This window comes from Vanellus vanellus (genome assembly GCF_965231255.1).
Source record: "Vanellus vanellus genome assembly, chromosome: 6".
NCBI lineage: Eukaryota > Metazoa > Chordata > Aves > Charadriiformes > Charadriidae > Vanellus > Vanellus vanellus.
The window spans coordinates 47,263,927-47,284,193 of record NC_138911.1 but is presented as its reverse complement, the minus strand read 5'-3'; the positions used below and the strand labels follow the sequence as shown (position 1 = coordinate 47,284,193).

Sequence of the window (20,267 nt, the reverse complement as noted above, 5' to 3'; positions counted from 1 at the left end):
CTTCCTTAATCTCCTTGTCACGTATTGTTAGCACAGCAGTGCCAGATGTGTTTCCTTTCTGTGGTTGGAGGATATCCTGCTTGAGGGGCTGCCAAGTTAATTGATCTAGAGATCTTATTTTGTAATTGAAAATTATATGTTTCTGGGATGGAGGGGGGACATGCCAGAGAAAAAACAAATGGTTTGAGAAGCCTCAAGCGATGTTAGACATGATAGCAAAGGTGCCTTTTAATGTAAACTCTTGTGGGAACTAGTTTGAGAACATAAGATAGGGAAAGTGCATCTTTCACTGATCATTTCAGTTTGATGATGAGGGACAGTACTGAAATATGGTTCTATTGGTTTTTAACATTTCAGTGTAGGAAACTGAAATAAGAATCTTCTGGTGTAGTTAATTTTTTAAATTGTGGGTGTCCTAACTTGTAGTGTTTTTAAAACACAGGTACACGGGGAGAGTCATAAAGGACATTATTAATATGGGTTCCTACAACTACCTTGGGTTTGCACAGAAGGCTGGGACTTGCCAAGAAGCAGCAGCTAAAGTTTTGTCCCACTATGGAGCTGGGGTGTGCAGCACTAGGCAGGAGATGGGTAAGTTCGAGCAAGATAACATGTTCCCCAAATGTATGTTTCAAAGTCTGTAGTCTGATCACAGCTCTCAAACATTACTCATTCCAGCTTTTGAACTTTAAATTGATCAGTAAAGAAGCTTTTACTGTAGTGAAGACAAATTGACTTTTTGGGTTTAGTTTACATGGCACAGCAGTTGGCTCACTTATGTTTTCATATATATTTCATATATTTTTTCCAGCGTTCCCTCATGGGCCTTTTTATAAAGAGCAGCCTGGTTGGTAGAAATTCTTCTCATATAATATAGCAATAGTGTAAGCTCCTCCTCACTCCGAATTTCTCATTTGTTTTATGTGCAGGAAACTTGGACAAACATGAGGAGCTGGAAAAGCTAGTTGCCAGATTCCTAGGTGTGGAGTCTGCAATGGCATACGGAATGGGGTTTGCAACCAACTCTATGAACATTCCTGCATTAGTTGGCAAGGTATGGCTTCAGTCACTGGCAAAAGCTCATCTAACAAAGATTCTGCTAGTTGGGTTTTCTAAAAGCTACTTGGTTGGTTTTGGTTTTCTTCAGTGTTAACCCCTGCAGATATTCTCTATGGAAACTATAGTTCACGGTATGCATCTCTAACCTTTGCAAAAATCTTTTTGGGAAAGGGCATCCATGGGACCAGTAGCAGTCCAGATCTTGCCCTCTTTCTGAGAGAGCCTAGCTTGCTTCCTCAGGCTACGCATTAGTGTACGAAATGGTGGCTGATTAACAGGCTGATTGGCTGAAGGTGTTTTGATACTATTGAGACACTAAGCAACTGTGTCGGTGAGACACGCAGATAAGCTGAATTGCATGTTGGTACATGCAGAATTTATTATCTTTGAGAGACAGCTGAAAAATCCTTCCTTTGAAGGAACAAAATCCTAGTAGAAAAAGTATTTGAGAAACAAGGTCAAATGTAAAGACTGATGTCTACTGTGTGCCCCATAAAACAGTACACAAGGCAGCCTGGGTATTCTGCGTCTCAAACTATATTTGTTTTACTTACTGGAAAATTAAATGGCAGAGTGCTCTTTGTTTACATCTTCTGGTGCAAAATAGCTCTCTTAGCTCCTGCTTAGAGTGAAATACTGCAAGTACTGGAACTGTTTCCCCTTTTTTGAAAATTATTCACTGTTAGCCTAATACTAGTAGACGATTAGAATTCCTTGTCCCTGTGTAGTGAATTATTTTCCCTGTATTCCATTCATGTATTTTCCCACTTCCTGAGGTCACTTTGTAAAATCTTCTACTTGTGATATCTGTGGATTATAAAATTGCTGCCTTGTTCTTCCTGGCAACTTTTCCTCCTGGTGAATGTCGTCTTGGCTGGCTGTAGTGTATTCCTGCATGCTATTTTATTTGTAGCAGTGAAGCAGCACTGTCTACATAATGCCTCTTTTCTTTTGGTCTGCTAAGTTTTAAATATCAGATGCGTTCCTTAAGGAAAGATGTTTGAGTCTGATGCCAAAGAGAAATTCAGTGCTTCAAATCTCATCTTTTCTGGAGTCAAATACCTCTGCAGTGCTATGATTTTGAACAACGTATGTTACTCGTGGCGTATCTTTTACTTGCATTTTTCTGTTCTTTGTCTCCCACATCTCCCTGATTTTTCTCTTCAACAGAAAAATGATTCATGATATCTGTGAGACCTTTTGGATTCAGAACACACATGGTCAGATACATTTGCCTAGACTTCTCTCTGTTCTAAGTCAGTACAAATTGCTCATTACTGCAGAGTTACTCAATCTTTTCTTCTGTTTATGTGGATACCACTGTATATCTTTAATAGCTTATGAGAATACCCGTGAGACACCTTACTCAGCTCTGTAGTTTTCACATTTGAACTTTAATAGTTTTTACAACCCTTGAGAGAATCTGAACAGTAAGTTCCAAAGCATGTAACAGTACCTGTTTTCATGCACATAACTTGCACATTTACTAAACCAACTCTTTCATAAATGGTTACAGCACTCTGTACTGTGTTAGTAATGAGCATACTTAGTTTTTGTGCACTTTATTTAAAGTAGTAAGAAGCTTCTGCCTCATAACACTAGAAGTTCCCTTATACTCAAGTGAATACTCCAGACAGAAAATGCTCTCTTCTAAAGAAAAGAGTTCTTGTCAAATGTACCATTTCACAGTTCAGAATGTTCACTAAATCCTTTTTTTTGGCTGCCTGAAGTTGCTTCTCGCTGTACTTTTGATTTCTTCATTGTCTGCAAATAAGGACTCACATAAATCCTGAATTCTGGCACCACCCAGTACACAATTGGCTGTGTGTACACAGCCTGTTTGGCAGTGCTTTGATAGAGTCCTCAGTAAAGCCTGGAGGTTCCCATACTTGATTAAACTCTTGGGCTCTTTTTTTTTTTTTTTTTTAAACTATTGTTTGTGTCGCTTTGCATGTACTTACATATGTTTTCAGGTGCAAAGCTGCTTAAACGTGAATTTTTGGAGGTTTGGCAAATATAATTAGTAATGGCATCTGCATTTGGCCAGAAGGAGTTTCTTTGGCAGTCACTGATATGATTTGAGGCTAATCATTATTTACATCGTATCTGGGCACCTATATTGCAACTTAATAAGGTTAAAACACAAACTACTGCAATGAAGTTACTCAGATATATGTAATACTGGACCACCTGTTCTGCTTTTGCTCTGTGGAATCCTTAAGCACTCGATTTGTGTTGCTACTGAATCCTCTTTTAATAGCAACAAATATGACTTCATTATCCTTGGATCCAACTCTACCCCATAATCTGATCCAACATTGGTCAGCAAAAGGAATTAAAAAGCTTCATCAGCATTACCTACTTGATCTTTATTTATTGTGCCTTGTTAACAGCAGCTTCTACTAAGCAGATGCTGAAAACAGCCACAGTTGGTGTACACTGAAAGTTATATTTCAGCACTGTTAAAGCATCACTAAAATCAGGTCTTTCTGCAGCTGGCAGTTTTCAGCAGCAGAGACCCACTGGGACAGCCAAGTTGTCGGCTGCCTTGTACAGTCACTGCCAAGCGTGCTGAGACTAGACCGCAGAGAATGTGAGATTTGAGGATTGCATAGTCAGAAGTTGTTAGACCATTTGATTATAAGCTAGATTCTGAAACTTGCTTATTTTGGAGTAAGTGTCATTAATGTAGTTACTGTATCTAGCTAATAACAGCATTCTCTACTGCCTTTAGCACAGAGCTTTTCATTATAGCTCTGGACCAACAGAGGCTAGATAATGGAGTTAGAGCAACAGTGCTTGAAGGATCTTTTTCTGGTTGTAAGAAAACAAATTAACTTCCATGTATTGTTAGTTTGTGAAATTGGGTGCTCATGACTAAACTGTGCAATTTATGTATGCAGCACTTTGTGGTAAAATGTGGCATTCACTTCAGTTTCCATGTCTGCCTGGTAGGATTTATTGGTAAGTCTGATCTTCACTGGCATATGTTTTTCTCGATACCAGAAGTGTGATCTCCAATTAGTGTTAGTCTTCTCCTGGATGCTCTCTCAAATGTAAGGTTGCTGATAAATGCAACTGAAATCTTATCATTGTAGTAGCAGCACTGTTTTAGATATGATCATCAGCGATTGCTGTACTGTACCGGTGGCTTCTTTGATCCTTTGCCCTCTCTCTAGTGGCAAACAATACTAGATTCTTTACTTCCTCTTCAGTTTTAAATTGATTTATTTTGTCTAATTAAGTGTTCTTTTCTGTTACAGGAGGGTGAAAAGAGGCTGCTTATCGATTTGTTAAGTCTTGCTTCTCTGCCAAAAGCTAGTACTGGTTTTTATGGAGAAATTCCTTCTAGACTATTAATCTCTTCCTCTTTTTTTTTTTAAATCAATCATTTTTCCTACTTCCTACCATTTAAGAAGGATACTAATACTGGATTATTATATCCAGTTTTTGACGCAGTAGTGTTTCACAGCAGTGCCCTCTGATGTAGTATACATACTCCTTGTCTGTTATAATAGTTCCAAAGAGCAAAAGCTAATTGGAGACTTACATTCTTCTTATGCCGAAGTCTCTGAAACTTGCAGTGTGAATCCTTGTAACAGCAGTTTGAACACTTGAGATTTAGTGCTGTTTCTGGGGTAAAACAGGCTTGAGCTTTCCCAGGGTGTAAGTATTTCTAGGTACATTGCAATTGTAGTGCAAAATTTCCTTTATTGTGGAGAAAATACTCCTCTTGTCTGTGACACCTCCTTGTGTAACTGTGGGCAATGGGTTTTCGCAGTCCCTTCTAGTAACTGTCACTACAAAGAAGAAATGTTCTTGACTCTTCCCTCCACCAATTGTTAGTGGAGAAACGTAGAATGGGCATGTATTTAGTGTCAAATCTTTAGCATCTTGACATGCTTTCTGGATTTTTAACTTAAAGTCACTTCTAGAGTTGCAGCAGATTTGCACAGTAATTGGAGCAAGCCAAGGTTATTTAGAAATATTGCTCTCTTACAAACTAATCCCCCAACATGCACTCCTGTAGTCCACAGCGATAACACTGTGACTGAATGTTCAGCGTATCGGCTATTGACCTGTAATCATTACTGCTCTCAAAACAGATGTTATCTTGTTTTGGTATTTGCCCAGGGGTATATCTTCCCTTTTTTGAAAAAGCAAACAAATTCAGTGTAATGTTTAATGGCTTCAGAAAACTTCTCAATTTCACTGTACAATTTTGTTTTCCACTTCCTGTCTCTTGTATGTTACCTCCATCTACGAAGTACTTCATAGTGCTTCATTAAAGAAAATTAGTCCCTTTGGTACCACTGAGCACACATGGGTTTAGTCAGTGGTTACCTCCTAATGTAAGAAATAGTGCAACGTTGTGATAAGGTCTTTAATCTAGGACTTCAGTGGCCTGTTTCCTAGCACCACTGTAGACTTGCTGAGTGAACTGTGGCAAGCTCCTCTGCTCTGTTTTACCTGGCTGCATAGGAGGATGCATACTAATCATCAACATGAGATATTCGGGCAGATTCAGCTGCAGGACTTCTGGGGAAAGTGAAACCTAAGTGGTTCTTTCAGGTAGCAGCAGTGTTGTGTATTTTTATTTGGCATACTAAGGCTGCAAATTGTTTCTTAGCAAGTCTGGCCTGGACTAGCTGCATTTATGTTGGAAATGTTGTTTGGGTTGTTGTTTTTTTTTTCTTAAATGATTTCTAAGCAGTTCTGAGCTGAAAGGTGTTATATACTTGGCTGTGAAACATAACCTTTTCAATATCTTCCTCTTTCCCCTTCTAATTCAGGGCTGTCTGATTTTGAGTGATGAACTGAATCATGCATCACTAGTGCTTGGAGCAAGACTGTCAGGAGCAACTATTCGAATCTTTAAGCACAACAGTAAGTATCAGATGGTGGACTCTGCCTTTCTGCAGATGCTATAGATCAGATACAATCTCTTATATCTTCTAATAGTTGGAAATCCAATTTCATGCAAGGAAGTCAATTGCTGGTTACCTGAAAGGTCAGAAGACGGCTGCTACTGAGAACTTAATCATCCTAAATTGGATATTTTTTTTATATGTTCAGTCTCAACTAATAACGTTTTTATCCTGAAGCTGTTCTGGCTTACATCTTCTGCGTATGAAGAGGAACATGCTGCCCTTTGGCAAGTCTAGAGGCACTAGTATTTTAACATGGGTTCTTGTTACTTGGATAGCTCAGCATGGTTAGACTATTCTAACAGTCCATGTCACATAGTAATGCAGTCTTGTAGTGGTCTAGGTTACAGTTTGGAGGGTAAGAAAGTATAATTTTGGGACCAGATGCTAACATGATCCTACATAACAAAAGCTTATGAATGCAGATGTCCTAGCTAAACTAGGCAGCCATGCATTGGTACAATGTTGTACAAAAGGAATTTTTGGGATGTGAAGCATAGATTAATTTCACTGAGTTATTTGCTTTAAGTATTTGTTTCCAAAATACACAGAATTTTCACTTTGCTAGTTTCAGCTTCCTCTAAAGAAGGTATTTAGAACCTATATTTAGAGGTATTTTCAGGTTAAAAATACTTAAGGTTTCTTTCTTTTATTCTCAGAGGAAAAGGTACTTGGTTGTCCTTGACTAGTAAAGCCACTACCTTCATTCTTCAGCCCCTCCTAATATTCTTTATAGTATCAGTCTCTGAGATCATGATGACTCTTTTGCTCTCTTTGAAGTGTGTGGTGGTGACTGCAGCCACCCAAGCTTTGCTATTATTTTCCTTTTTGTCCTACTTGATAGTGGATCCTCTGCTGTGCTTATTGTTTCTTTTGTGTTCTCTCTTTCTTGTTCCCTATTGTTTGAATAATTTTCTTTATGGAAGTATAAAGCTTACTGTAACATTCAGTGATTATTTTTTTTTTTTTTTTAATTCTTCACAAATCTTGATTGCTGGGCAAGACCACAAAAGCTTTGCATTCAACTTCTGCATTTGTATAGACATACTTCTGAACATTGCATCCAGTTCCACAATTTTAGAGAGCACAGGTGACAAACACAGTTCTGGGTATGAGGAGAAGGACTTAAAAGCTCTGGTGTGATGAGGAAGAAAGGGTGATCTGTGGGAATGGGGTACAAACCAGCAGCATTGAGAATGGGGGATATTCTAGGAACCTTAGAGTTGGTGGGGATCTGTGAAAGAGAATGGAGAGGCAGATTAGAATCAGAAGGCAAAATGCAAGCAATGATCTTGGCTTGTCAAGATGATGTTCAACTCATAGTTATGTATGTGTTCCCAGTACAACTCTTGTTATACTCTATGCTGCCTCAGTTAACTTCATTTTCCTGAGGTGTTAATGGCTTCATAGTCTGTTTTTTAGAAATAATGGGGAAAAAAATTAAAAATGTCCCTTAAAATCCTTGTTCAATGTTTTCTTTTTTTTGTACCTCATTCTGCAGTTTGTCCTTTTTATTAAGGTCAGACCTAGTTCCTAGTCTTTCCCTCTTTTTAGAGATCAGAGCGGAAGTTTATATTCCATTGCTCTCCCTAACTGCACTAAACTCGTCCTTTCTTCCTTGAGAGATTTATTGGAGGCAGGGACTCCACTGCCAACTTCATCTCTGTCTTTTTTCTGAACATTAGCTGTCTTCTAACAGTCTTCTAACTGACCTATTTTGCTGCATCATTTCTAGTCTAGTTCTAGTTCATGAGCTCCTCTTGCGATTACAACTGCCCTAGTCTATCCTATTCATGATTGTTCATGCTCTTTTTCATGCCTTAGTGTTTATATCTGTCTCTCGCTTAGCACTTTAGCTTTTATGGTTTGATTACTCCCATCTCCACTCCCTTCCTCAGGTTTGGTTTGGTTTTTTTTTTAGGACTGATTTCACGTGTATTTATTTGCTCACATTAGTCAGGTCTCCTAGGATCATGTCAGGTGTTCATAGCCAAAGCTAGTAAGGTTTCAGAATACATTGCTACTAACAACTTCATCTGTCTAGTTTCTGATATGCTGAGCACTGTCCTCTTTCCAACACTGGTGGTTCTTTTTTCTTCCTTTTCTGTTTTTGGTTTAGTAACTTCTTGTTCCACACCTCCAGTCCCTTCAATTTTAAACAAAGTAATAAAAAAGTACACTTGTTCCCTTTCTTGTCCTGCACTCTGGTCTGTTTTCTACTTATCTTTAGTTGATTATCCTTGAGCTTGCTTGTTCTCTTGTTCTTTTTTTACTTATTTCTATCCACAAGGACACGCTTACTACCTAATTGCTTTCTCTTTTTCTCACAACGAGATACCTTCCTTTTTTTTTTTTTCCTTTCTTTGTTTGCTGTTTGTGCCTAATGCTCTAACTTGTGCTTTCAGCTGAGGATGATGAAATTCTTCCTCGGAGTTCATACAGTCACCCATTCCCTTTAATCTCATCTGTGGGCCCGCAGTTATTGCCCATGCTTGTTGACTTATGTATGGTCCGTCCTCCACACTGGAGCAATTTGTACATTTCTGGAGTATTGCTGTCTTTAGTCATGTCAAAGCTCAAGCTAGTAGCTGTTTTGGTACCATTTAACAGTAATTTCTGGTGCAGATATGCAAAGCCTGGAGAAGCTGCTCAAAGATGCTATTGTGCATGGGCAACCTCGTACACGGAGGCCCTGGAAAAAAATTCTTATCTTGGTGGAAGGAATATACAGGTACAAACTATTCTTTGTATTCCTAAGACCCTCCACGTGAGATCTAGCTGCTTAGTATTTGAGTTCCTTTGCCAAATCAAACTATAAATATTGTCACTTCATAGTTATTTCATTAATCTCATCTGCAAATTAAATTGAGCTATGTATGTCTCACATCCTGGAATTTCTGTTGCTAGTACTGTAGCTGCACCTGGTGTTATCACGATGCTTCCCATATCCTGATTAGATTGTAGAAATTAATTAATGTAAACTGATTATTTACATCAGAGCTGAGGTCTTAAATTTGCTTGTCCATTTCATTCTTTCTCTGCTCAATAGATGATGCTAGCGTGACAGAATTGCGCAAATGGAATGTTTTTGCTGAGAGTGAGTAGGAGCATGTAGTAGGCTTGGCTGTGTTAGGCATTTAAATCACAGTGACTTTCAGCACAAAATGGGACATTTTGGAGTGCTACTACTGAGAGCCTTGTCAGTTCTTAAACTTAAAACCAACAGGTAAGTAGATGTCAGATCAGCATGCTGACATTAGGATGGAAGTAAAAACAAGATAAATCATTTATAAAGTTGTCACTGAACATATTCCTTTGCATTAATTTACCATTGTTGCTACAATTTAGTCTGTATGTCAGCATCCCAGAGATGTTAAACAGGTAGAAAGTAGACATATGGGCCCCAGTTGCAAGGGGGAGTTATCGTTCCTCTCTCTGCAGAACACAAGGTGTCTAGCAATTTCTGTTTGTTCATAATTACTGAAAGAGTGAAGAAAAGAAGGCTTAGTGACTTTACACTCTATAAGGAGGACCCAACCATTAAATCAACTTACACTGAATTTCTGTTTCTCAACAGCATGGAGGGATCCATAGTCCGTTTGCCTGAAGTGATTGCCCTTAAGAAGAAGTACAAATCCTATCTATACCTTGATGAGGCTCATAGTATAGGTGCCCTGGGTCCTAGTGGCCGGGGTGTAGTAGAGTATTTTGGACTCAGTCCTGAAGATGTGGATGTTATGATGGGAACGTTCACCAAGAGCTTTGGAGCTGCTGGAGGATACATTGGGGGCAAGAAGGTAAAAAGCTGGGAACCTCATGGCTGTTTCAGACTCGTGGTGGAGTCCTTCACTAAGCGTTTCAAAGTTGATCTAATTCTCAAGTACCTTGATTGTCTATTTGTTTCATAATTTTACATACTGTCTAATACAGTGGAAGTCTGTGCAATGCAGAAGAGTCTAGTCTAGTAGAATACCTTGTAATTGTATAGATCTCACATGGTCAGCAGTGATTTCAATTTGCAGAATTTACAGTAGTGGTGTAATATCTTTTTATGAACTGCTATAAGCCAGGAAGCTGGGATTTCTTAATGTTGCTTTTAAGGCGACTTGCAGGAAAACTGCCAAAAGCTGAATTTTTTAAGCCTGTTTAGAGGAAAATCACCTTCTTAGGTTAGTCTGTTAGAGTTGGGTCACTCTGGACTCGAACAGTTTGCTTTCTAAAAAGACACTTTGGGGGGTGAGGTGGGGGTGGTACTACCTCTCTTCTATTGGAAAGTATTGCTAGAAAGTGTTGCCCTTGCCAAACCCCTCCTTTTGGGAGGGATGGTGTAGACAATTGCATGTGTCCCCTTTCTCATATCCTCAAACATATCTCAGATCAGGCTTCTAAGCTTTATTTGAGAGTAAAATTCTACCATTTTCCTACCAGGACAGTAATTTTTTTAGATACCAATAGTGACAATTACTTCAGCCCATTCAAACGGAGATTGGGCTTGTGGATGTTCCCATTTTGGAGTCTACTCCAGTTGAATTAAAATTACTCTGACATCATCCCCAGAAGAAAGCACTGTATTAATCTTTTTCCAAAGGTAGTGAGCTAGTGGGATTAACTCCCTTGGCGTAAGGTGGAGCAGTGAAGAGTCCTTTGCAACTGTGTTTTAGCTACAGTTTGAGGGATTGCTTCAGAGGTAAAAGGCCTTAAATCTTCTTACCTAGTTTATTTCAAAGTCCCTTTACAACTTCCTTTCATTTAACTCTGACTCCAGGCAGACAGTCACATAAAATTGAGCACTTCCCCATGTTTCTATAGTATGTTCCCAGCTTGTGCCATCTACAGGGACATCATTATTAATTTTATGGTAGCAGAAGACAGTCTGTCCTGGCATTCATGCTGGTCTTTATACTATTTTGCTGGAGTGGTCTGGCTATTTGAGTGCTTTTGTTACAGTTAACAACAAGCAGCCTAGATCTATGGTGTGCTGGTCCTTTGTTCCTATATGACCTGCTTTTGCCCTCTAACAAACGTAGCAGGTGTGTTTAACTGGGAAATGTAGGAGGGGTAGGCTGAGGTTCTTGCCCTCTTAAATTACACCTGCTGCTTTATTTACATTGTGCTGATAGATGGGAGAAAATATTTTGTGACCTGTTCTCCTGTTTGGTGACTTTTGTGGGGAAACAATTATATTGAGCATGATACATAAGCACTTATGGATCCTCCTCCCCACTATTTCATTTGTTTTATACTCCCACTGTTATAATAAACACTCTTGAAACATGGCCTGTGCACAGCTTGAGTAATGCAAACCCCTTGTTGCAATCCAATGCTGATGGTGTTAGCTAAAACAAGTGTCTCATAGGAGTTTGTCTTTGCCCAACGCATGTTCTTGCCCTGTGACATAATTATGGGTTGTCATGTCCCTGTTGTTTGCTCTTTGACTGTTTATTACTTGTACTGTAAAATCAATCCTTAGGCTACCTGTTCTCTTCCATGACATTCTGAAAGAGATTTCCTGTGGTGGCCAGTTTTATTCTGTAATTAAGACAAGACATTAAAACGTTTCTCTGAGTGCTGGGAAGGCAATGTCTGATGGCTCTTGTGTTTTGCTAGGAACTGATTGATTACCTCAGAACATACTCTCACAGTGCTGTGTATGCAACATCACTGTCACCTCCTGTTGTGGAGCAAATCATCACCTCCATGAAGTGCATTATGGGTGAAGATGGTACAACTGTTGGTGAGTCTTTCTAACAGTAAACATGTGGAAGGGGAAAGTCAAACAGAGCCTCTTTATCACTTTGACAGATAACTCATTCAATGGCGTAATTATCTGTTAGTTCATGTAGACTTGAAATTTCTGGTGCAATAAACCAATTTACTATGCTACTTGGTCAATCAGCCTAACAGCAGCATAAGGAATTTCCAGCTAGAGGTAAGTCATCTTAGTCTTATCTACGACACAGTATTGTCGTGTGTTGATTTTTGTTCTGTGTCTAGCTTTTCTAGCCTCCATCTTTCTTTTACCCATTGTCTGTCCTTTGTTATTTGTCCTACTTCTTAGATTGCTTTCATAGTATTTTGCGGTTTATCTTTTACAGTCTTGTGTGCTGGTTACTGAAGGGACAATGCATTTGATTTTCATCGCTAGTGTAATTTGATGTTTGCCCCTCAGTTAAGTAAATACAGGAATGTTTCTGAAATCCCTGAAACTTTTTACTTCGGGGAGCTAGAGGCAGTTTTCAAGATCAGTAGACTTTAATGCACCAGAAGAAATTCTGCATATTTGTCTTTGTCTCAGTGTTCTTTTTTCATTATGAAAGTAAGAAAGGGGAAATCTGTACTAGTCTTGATGCATTCAAAGTCAAAAATACGAATTCTTGTGTCTCGTTTGCCTGGTAGGTAGCAGCTTCCTTCAGTTATAGCATGCATTAAATAGCTTGCACTTGTGATGTGTAAGCTGCCTTGAAACTGAAATGGTACAGCACTTTGCATGTAGGATACTTTTCTCTCATCACAGCTAATTAAAAAGTTGTGAGCAGCTCACACAGGATGACAGTGTAGTTTGCTGAGGATCTGTCAGTGATGTTCAGTTCAGAGGCTCCTAGAATTCAAACTGCAGAATATATTCAGTTACAGGAGTTTCAGGCATCTGGCCACGAGGTGGTGGTGTATGCTGAAGAACTGTATTTGCTTTTGAACATGGGTTATCTGACCAACTAACCTGACAGATAACTCCAACAGTGAAAAAGCTTGGTGGAGAAATGACTTAAGAATTTTTCTCTTTATAGCAGGTTTCATTCAGTTTGCTTACATTATCTGAGAACAGAGTTAGTGCCAGCAGTTGGGTTGGTGGTGGCTCAATAGAGACGTCATCACTGAGGCAAGGACAGCCAGGCAGCAGCCTATATCTCTGCTAGCATTGAGTGCTTCTGTATGGTCCATGTGAGATACTTGTACCAGCTGAGAGTTGTCCCCGGTGCTGCTCTGGAGAACAGATATTAACCAAGCTTCAAACTACGTGAAAAGTTGTGCAAAAGGGCTGGGTCTTGCTGTCATCTTTAAAAGTGACTGTTTGAGCTCTTTCTAGCTTATGATTTTCCAACAGTCTGTGGTCTGCTCAGGCGTCGCTTGTTTTGGGTTTCTTCCAGTATCTGTTTTGCTGAATGAAGTGGGAAGCAAGGAATGTGTAACTGATTTCTGTTTGCAGTATTCAAGCTAAGGCATTTTTGCCCCTTTCTGAGGCTACAGTTGCTATACTTGTTCAAGCCAGGAGAATGGAAGCAACTTCCACTCCAGGCTGTTCTCCTGCCCTTATGTCAGCGTCCATCAGAGCTGAAAGGTGAACCAGATCAGGAACCAATTTGGCAAAAAGCCAATCAACTCAAAAGGCCTTTTTTGTTGTCATGTTCCTTAAAAGGCATGTCAGACTACATCCTGCTAATTTGGTGCTAAGGGGTACCAGAATGCCTAACCATTCTTTCTGTTAAAAAAAAAATGAAGTGGTTTTGGTGTTTGAAAGCAGTGTCATTTTGAAGAAGTGTCTGTAAGTCTGATTTCTATATGAACTGTAGTGTTCTTCAGAAGTGCTGGATATAACAGCTGGATAGCCAAATTCCTGTCTGCTCATGCTTGGAAAGGATTTCTCAGCTACATGTCTTGTGAAACTGTTACTGGCTTTCTAAGCATCTAAGTCAGCCTTCAGCTAGGATAAGTACCTCATAGGATGATCACTGCATGAAAGTGCTTCTCTGTTAATTTTCTGCACAGTGCTGCTTCCCAGTCATGCTTTTTTTTTTTTTTATTGCCTTAAGGCTTTAGAGATAATATTACTTTGTAGGCATTTTATGTGGATGAAATTGGCAAAAGTTCAATTGGGTGAACTGAGCAGCTGCTTAGTGATAGCATGACAAAGTTTTTTCCTTGTTTAAGGGATTTGGCTGAAAAACTTCTCTTTGGATTCTATGGAATTACGGGTGGGGCTCTGGAGGACCACTGCCTGCTGTAGGTTTGACTAAGAGTAAATGTGGAGTGGAGTGGTGCTGGTAAGAGTTGTTAACTGTGGAAGACAAGTAGAGAAATAGTGTTAAACTGGATCACTGGTAAGCACCTCTGAATCAACTGTGTATTTAAAAAAAAAAAAAATAATTGCTTTAAATTAGTCAAGCTGAACTAATGGATGAAGGAAAACTTGAGATAGGGTGAGGATTTTACAAGGGCACAGAAGTTGGAGCTGGAATCGGAACAGTAGACAGCTAACTCCCAACCCTGTTTTTTGGGCCACAACTAAATCTTTTAATGGCTCCAAGAACGCTTTCTTGAAAAGAGCCTTTGCACCTTCTTTGTCTGCCTGCTTCTGTTCACCTCATGCTATTTGTAAAAGGTGCTGTCCTCCATGGCATCCAACCTTCATGGAAATTGTGATGCCAGATGGAGATGGTCTGTAGCTGAGGAATAAGTAGTAGGAAGCAATTAGGTTTTGAGGATGAAAGGGTGGGGTTTTTTGTGTATTATTTTGCAAGAATAAGTTAGTTCTCTCCTCTTATACTTCAGGTTATTTCTAAACCTAATGAAACATCTGGAGGCACTAAACTTACAATATAAGGCGTAGTAGTTACTAAAACTTTACATAACTAAAGAAAGTAAATATCTTCTTTCAGATCTTTCCAGCAAGCTGCCAGTGACTAAATAGGATATTCGTAGGAGGCAGCACAGACAAAATACAGATGCTATGAAAAGCTGAGTGGCTGCTTATAGAGAACATAAGATGGATGGCATGCAAATGTGCTGCCTGAATTGGACAGTAGTTTCTTGTGTCTTGATTTCTGTTCAAACTAATCTGTTGATTCTTTGTACTGTTTATGCGTGTAAGTGACTAGCAAGCTTCAGTCTTTCTAAAGACAGTTACAGGAATATAATTATACATGAATGCAAGTATATTACTTGCTCCTTCATCCAGACTGAGAAAAACACTCCAACAGCCAAAGTAACGGCAGAGCCATGTTACACGTTCTTGGTAGTGGTGCTCCCAATACTGCTTCTGAAACACCTCTGTGTTATTAGCTCAATTACGTATGTCTGTCCTATTTTACTTTCCATTACTTGTCTTGCATATAATTGGCTAGAAGGCCATTGTATGGTCGTAAACAAAACAGACTTGATTTGTGATCACTTTGAGAATTTCTTCAAAGGAACAGTCATCCTCAAGGGTGGTGAATGTTGTGAGCACGTAGAATATCTTCGGAGAACTCCAATGACAGCATATGTGGATGTCTCGCATATCATCACATTTGGCTTTGATATATAGTAGAGCAAAGTGAATAAGAGAGATGGAGAAGGCTTCTTTCCACAAAAGCAAATATTTGGAGCTGTTTTTCCAATTTTAAGTCGCTATAGTTGAAATTGTTAATGAACAAGTGTTGCAGATGCTTGTCAACACTTCAGTGGATGCTGCTGTTTCTCTCTGTTCAGCCACAAAAATGAACAAACTTCAGGTAGTTTCATAGATAAAGGGGCTTTTTAAAATAATAAAAAGACACAATAAGCAGACTTTTTGGGGTTGCAGTATACACAAAGATGACAAATTGATTACTGGAATGGAGTTCTAAAACTTGTAGTGTAGAGCCACTTGATTCTTGCTGTTCATGTGGTGTTTGGGTTATTTAAATTGACTGAAGGGAAAATGAGGCAGCTTGGTGCTTGTCCTTGTAAATGAGATATTGTTGCGATTTATGATATTAAGTACTTAACCTGTCTCGGTGAATTTTTTGGCATCAATGGTTCTGTTTGAGTTGAAAGCTGGATTTTTTGCCATTATAATCTCACCAGGACTGGGAATACAGTTGGCTCTGTTCTGCCATTTACATAAGAGCTCGCAATATATCCTGTGCAGCTGGAGTTCTGTTAGCACTATTGGTGTTCAGGACTCAGCCTGTTTATTGCCCTGATAACATCACTGGGGGCAAGTGGAAGAAAATCATAAAGTAACCCAACTGAGATGTGGGCAAATCAAAACATGCATGGTGAAACCAGTGTAGGAAAGTGATTAACCTCCTTCAGAGATGAAACTGAGTTTGCTCTCCTGTGTATTAAAAACTGTAGGTGAGCCTTAAATCAAGCATTTTAAGTTTGAACTAAAGCTGGCAGTGTTAATGGCTTGTAAAAGAGGTGGACTACTTCCTTCTATAAGGATAAGTTGTGGATAGATCTTGCCCAAGATGTCACTTAAATTTTGAATGAACATTGTCTTAAGCACTGTATAGAAACCAAGGATTATTATCCTACGTAGCTCTAATGTTGCAAGCAATGGAAGCAGTAGTTGCATAGTCCATCCCAGCTGTGAAACTATCAGAAATTAATAACTAACCTGTGAAGGCTAGTCAGTTAGCTGTACAAAGTTTGATTGGTATTTATCTCATCTGAACACCTCAGTTGTAAAGAGCTAGTAGTTGATTACATCCAGTCAGAGGAAACCTTAAAAATAAATAAATAAAAGATTTTTAGTCTTGCCATTGCTGGGCACAACAAACTTGAGTGATTTGAATCAGAAAAGGTAGTTAAACCAATTATAGCCAAAGGGAATAAGAATGTACAGCTGTGTTGGCAGAGAACTGAGCCTAACTGAGCTGTTGAGAAGACAGGACCATTGCTATACTGTTAATATGCATGGGAAGAGGCATGCTGGAAACAAAACTAAGCCTGGTCTCCTTAAATTCTAGAGGAGAAAAGACTACAATTAGTATTTAAACCTCCATGTAGTTAATGAGGCCCTCAAGTGAAGATACGACCTCAATAGTTCAATCAACTTGCCTAATCAGTAGGTTTCTTCAAGTTGGACTTTGTAAAATTACCCTTTTCTTTCCAAAGGCATGCCTGAAGCATATGCAAGTGTAAGCAGTAATGAAGGAATAGCCCATGTTACATCTCTTGGAATTGAATTTTAAGTATCTTATAGTATATTTATAAATAAAGTTTGTACCTTGCCATTGTTAGCAGTAGATCCACAAATGGAAGCTGTGGCTGCTGTTGTACTCCAAAGGGGAAATAAATACTCCGTGCGCCGGCTGAGGTTGAAAACATTCAATTAGCATTAAAATCGGTTCATTTGAATTTCCTCCAATAATGCACTTGTTAATGAGGTGTTAAATTATCACCTTGGGAACCCGGGGACCAGTCAAAACTAATTTGGGCAAAGTGAAAACTTTTTTTGTTGCTGCCCTTGAGAATCTCAAGCTGAGCTGGGAAACTGTTGGAAAAACAAATACTCTGGGGGTCATAAAGAGAGTTTCCTGCTTCTCTCCAGGGGACTGACAGTTTTAAACATCACCCTCTGTATTTGTGCTTCCAGCTGGGGATCTTTTAAATCCAGCTTGTTGCTGCACCCCTGCCTCCCTCCCACAGAGCATGGCAAGCCTCCAGAAAAATTGCTTTAACCTGGGCTGGGCAGGAGAAATCTTTCAGTCTTTGGTGCTTTGAAGAGTGTTTACAGACATTAGCAGAGCTGTACCCTTTGTGTTGTGCATTGGAATGTGAGAATTTTTCAGTGCCTCTTCCTTTTGGACTTTAGTCAACACTGTGGTGTTTGTGCAAGAGCTCATAAACCTTTATAACTGTACACCCACTTTGTTCTCATAACGTTCTGGTTCTTGCTATTTCTGTTCAGGTGTGAGCTGTCATCCTGTATCTTCATAGCCTAAACACTGATCTGTCATAGCAGAAATACAACTAGGAATGTGGCTTCTTTGAATTAATTTCAATTTTCTTCATTTCTTACACTACATTTAATTTAAAACATGTGGCTCACTTTTAACTTTCAGTTGCACTTGAGGTGCCACACTTCTACAGAATGCTGGAGTGCTGCTCATACAGGGGAAGGAGAAAATACTGGGTAGCAGCTCACCAGCATATATTGTTAGCATTAGTGTGCTAAAATGCTTGTAAGTTAGTATGAGTGTTAAGGTAAAGCATTTGAACAGGAGTAATCACAAATGAGGTGATGTGCACTCAGTCTTTGGGTTACTGTGAAACTGAGTTCATGCTTCCTGGTATGATACGTGATTTACTAGAGCAGAGTTTTTTGAAAATACCCAAATGACCCCCATAAGCACCACTTCCTATCATCAGCCCTGGCAACTGCAGCAATTTTCTACACAGAGAAATTAATACACAATAGTATCTACAGTGTACAGACCCATGGTGAAATTTCATTCTATGAAGTGCATATAATGTAAATATTTCTAGCTTCTTTGGAAACAGCAACAGTCTGTAACTGAAGTCCTTTCTGTGGACTATGTGCAGGTGTATTGGGCAATGTGGGACTCATGGACCAGTTGAACTACTGTCCTTGCTGACTTTAGTAGGTTCTGATGTAAAATGTTGTAAACGTCCTTAGATAGTACAGATTTAACCTTTGAAGAAAGAAGCTGTCTGAAAAACCTGCGTGCCAGTTAACGTGTTTGTAACATATGGCCAGTGGAGAGATTTGAGACAACTTTAAATGAGGTTGTGCAGGTTCTGTTGCTGTCTAGCTTCAACAGTGGGGTTTAGCTCAAGACAAATTGGCTTGCCAAGAAGAGGATAAATCAACCTGTGGAACTTTTATGCCATGGATAAGCTTCTGTTAATGCTCGGGTTATTGCCTAATTGTTGCAGAGTGGAAAAGTTGTGGTTACAAGGCTGTCTGCCTAGGGGAGAATGTATTACAGAGTATGCATGCTTCTCACGTTCATGTTGGCTAGCAGCTCCTAAGATTTCTTAACTGTCTATGGACACTGGGTTTTCAAAAAAAAAAAAAAAGGCAAGCAAGCCAGTGAAATACTTCTGAAGCTTAAGACTTTCAAGCTTGCTTTCCTGCTGGTTGGCTTAATATGTTGTATAAGCGTGTCGTCAAATTCAGGCCCTAATTGAGCAATGGAGAACTCATTTGCCCTGCAACTAGCATCTCCAAAACTAAGTATTCTGTGCAAACAGATGTGGTACTCTTACAGAATAACTGTCTGTACCAAGAGCTGGAAGCAGAATGTTTAGTACCTCCAGTCTTTACTGAAAATAGCTTCTCTTTTCTAGGGTTATTGCTATATTCCTGACAAGTAACTTTTTGTTCAAGACCTGGCATTGTAGAGACAATTGTGGGTTTTATGTGCACAGCTTTGATCTTTCCAGGATCCTTGGAAAATAGAGCCATGCAGGAAAAACAAGTCTATAAAAGCCACAGCAGAGACAAGGCCTCCAGGGTTTGGGCCTTTTCAGGCACAAAGCCTACTCTTCCACCTCACTGCAGTTCCAGGTGGCAGGCTACCAGCAGCTGCTTGCCAAGTACAACTTACTAATATGGGAAAGCTCAACACCCTTCCTGTTGAAATTATTGCCGAGTTTTAGGGTAAATCTGAGAGCACACTGGAGAAAGACAAGTATGGCTGCTGTAACAGATGTACAGGCAGATGTGGGCAGGTCTGACATGGTGGCAAATTTGCAGGCTATAGCTTTTATTATGAGATGAACTTCTTAGCTATAAGCATCTTTGATGTCAAAGGAGAAACTTGAGATGTTTTACAGGACTTCTTACGTGAATAGATCAAGATCTTCACAAACAGATGTCTGAAGACTGTTCTGTGGAAGATTCAGGTGCTACCTTCGCAGTGACTTCATACATAAATTTCCTATTTAAAAAAGCAGACAAACCAAACCAACTCCTCCAGAGTAGAAATTCTTAATTTTAGGACATGTCAGTAAAGAATACATACACACTTGCAGCATCCTGTCACTCCCTTGTGTTCAGTAAGTTAAATCTCTAGCAATATTGGGAGGTATATCAGAGTCATGTTGTGGGACAAAAAGACCTTTGGAAACTACTGTGTTTCATTCCATAAGGTCCCATTTAGTACCGCTGAGGAAAAGTAGGTATTTAGGACTATTCTGTTCCCTCTCCTTATCCCTTGAGGGATCCTCCTACCAAGAGACTGTTAGTAGAAGGTAGTCTGTCTGCCAGGTTTTCCTTCTGGATTTTCAGAGTAAGGGCTAACACAAAGGTGAAACATTTCTCATAGTACCTTACAGTATCAGTTACTGGTTAAAGCTTACTTCTGTGTAGGATCTCATTATTATGTCAGGCTCGTGGAGCCTGTTTCATAGTGCTCCTAGCGTTGTTTCTTTCCGAAGCTGATTTCTGTTTGGTTTAGCCAGAAGATGGTACTCCAGTGTTTATGGCTGCCACCTCCCAAAGAAGTTTGCCAAAGAGTAGGATAGTCAAACACATCCTACCCCTCAGCCTTGCTCCCTATTCGGGTA

General features: G+C 39.5%; 1 protein-coding gene across 1 annotated transcript in view; it reads left to right on the top strand.

Moving 5' to 3' along the window:
- Positions 1 to 20,267, top strand: part of SPTLC2 (serine palmitoyltransferase long chain base subunit 2) — a gene marked incomplete at its 5' end in the record, with an annotated part of 75,980 nt that overhangs the window by 21,528 nt on the left and 34,185 nt on the right. The window contains 6 exons of the mRNA XM_082485517.1: positions 443 to 591; positions 930 to 1,054; positions 5,853 to 5,946; positions 8,613 to 8,718; positions 9,565 to 9,784; positions 11,595 to 11,721. Coding sequence (XP_082341643.1) covers positions 443 to 591; positions 930 to 1,054; positions 5,853 to 5,946; positions 8,613 to 8,718; positions 9,565 to 9,784; positions 11,595 to 11,721 — 821 coding nt within the window. The remainder of the gene's footprint in view (positions 1 to 442; positions 592 to 929; positions 1,055 to 5,852; positions 5,947 to 8,612; positions 8,719 to 9,564; positions 9,785 to 11,594; positions 11,722 to 20,267) is intronic.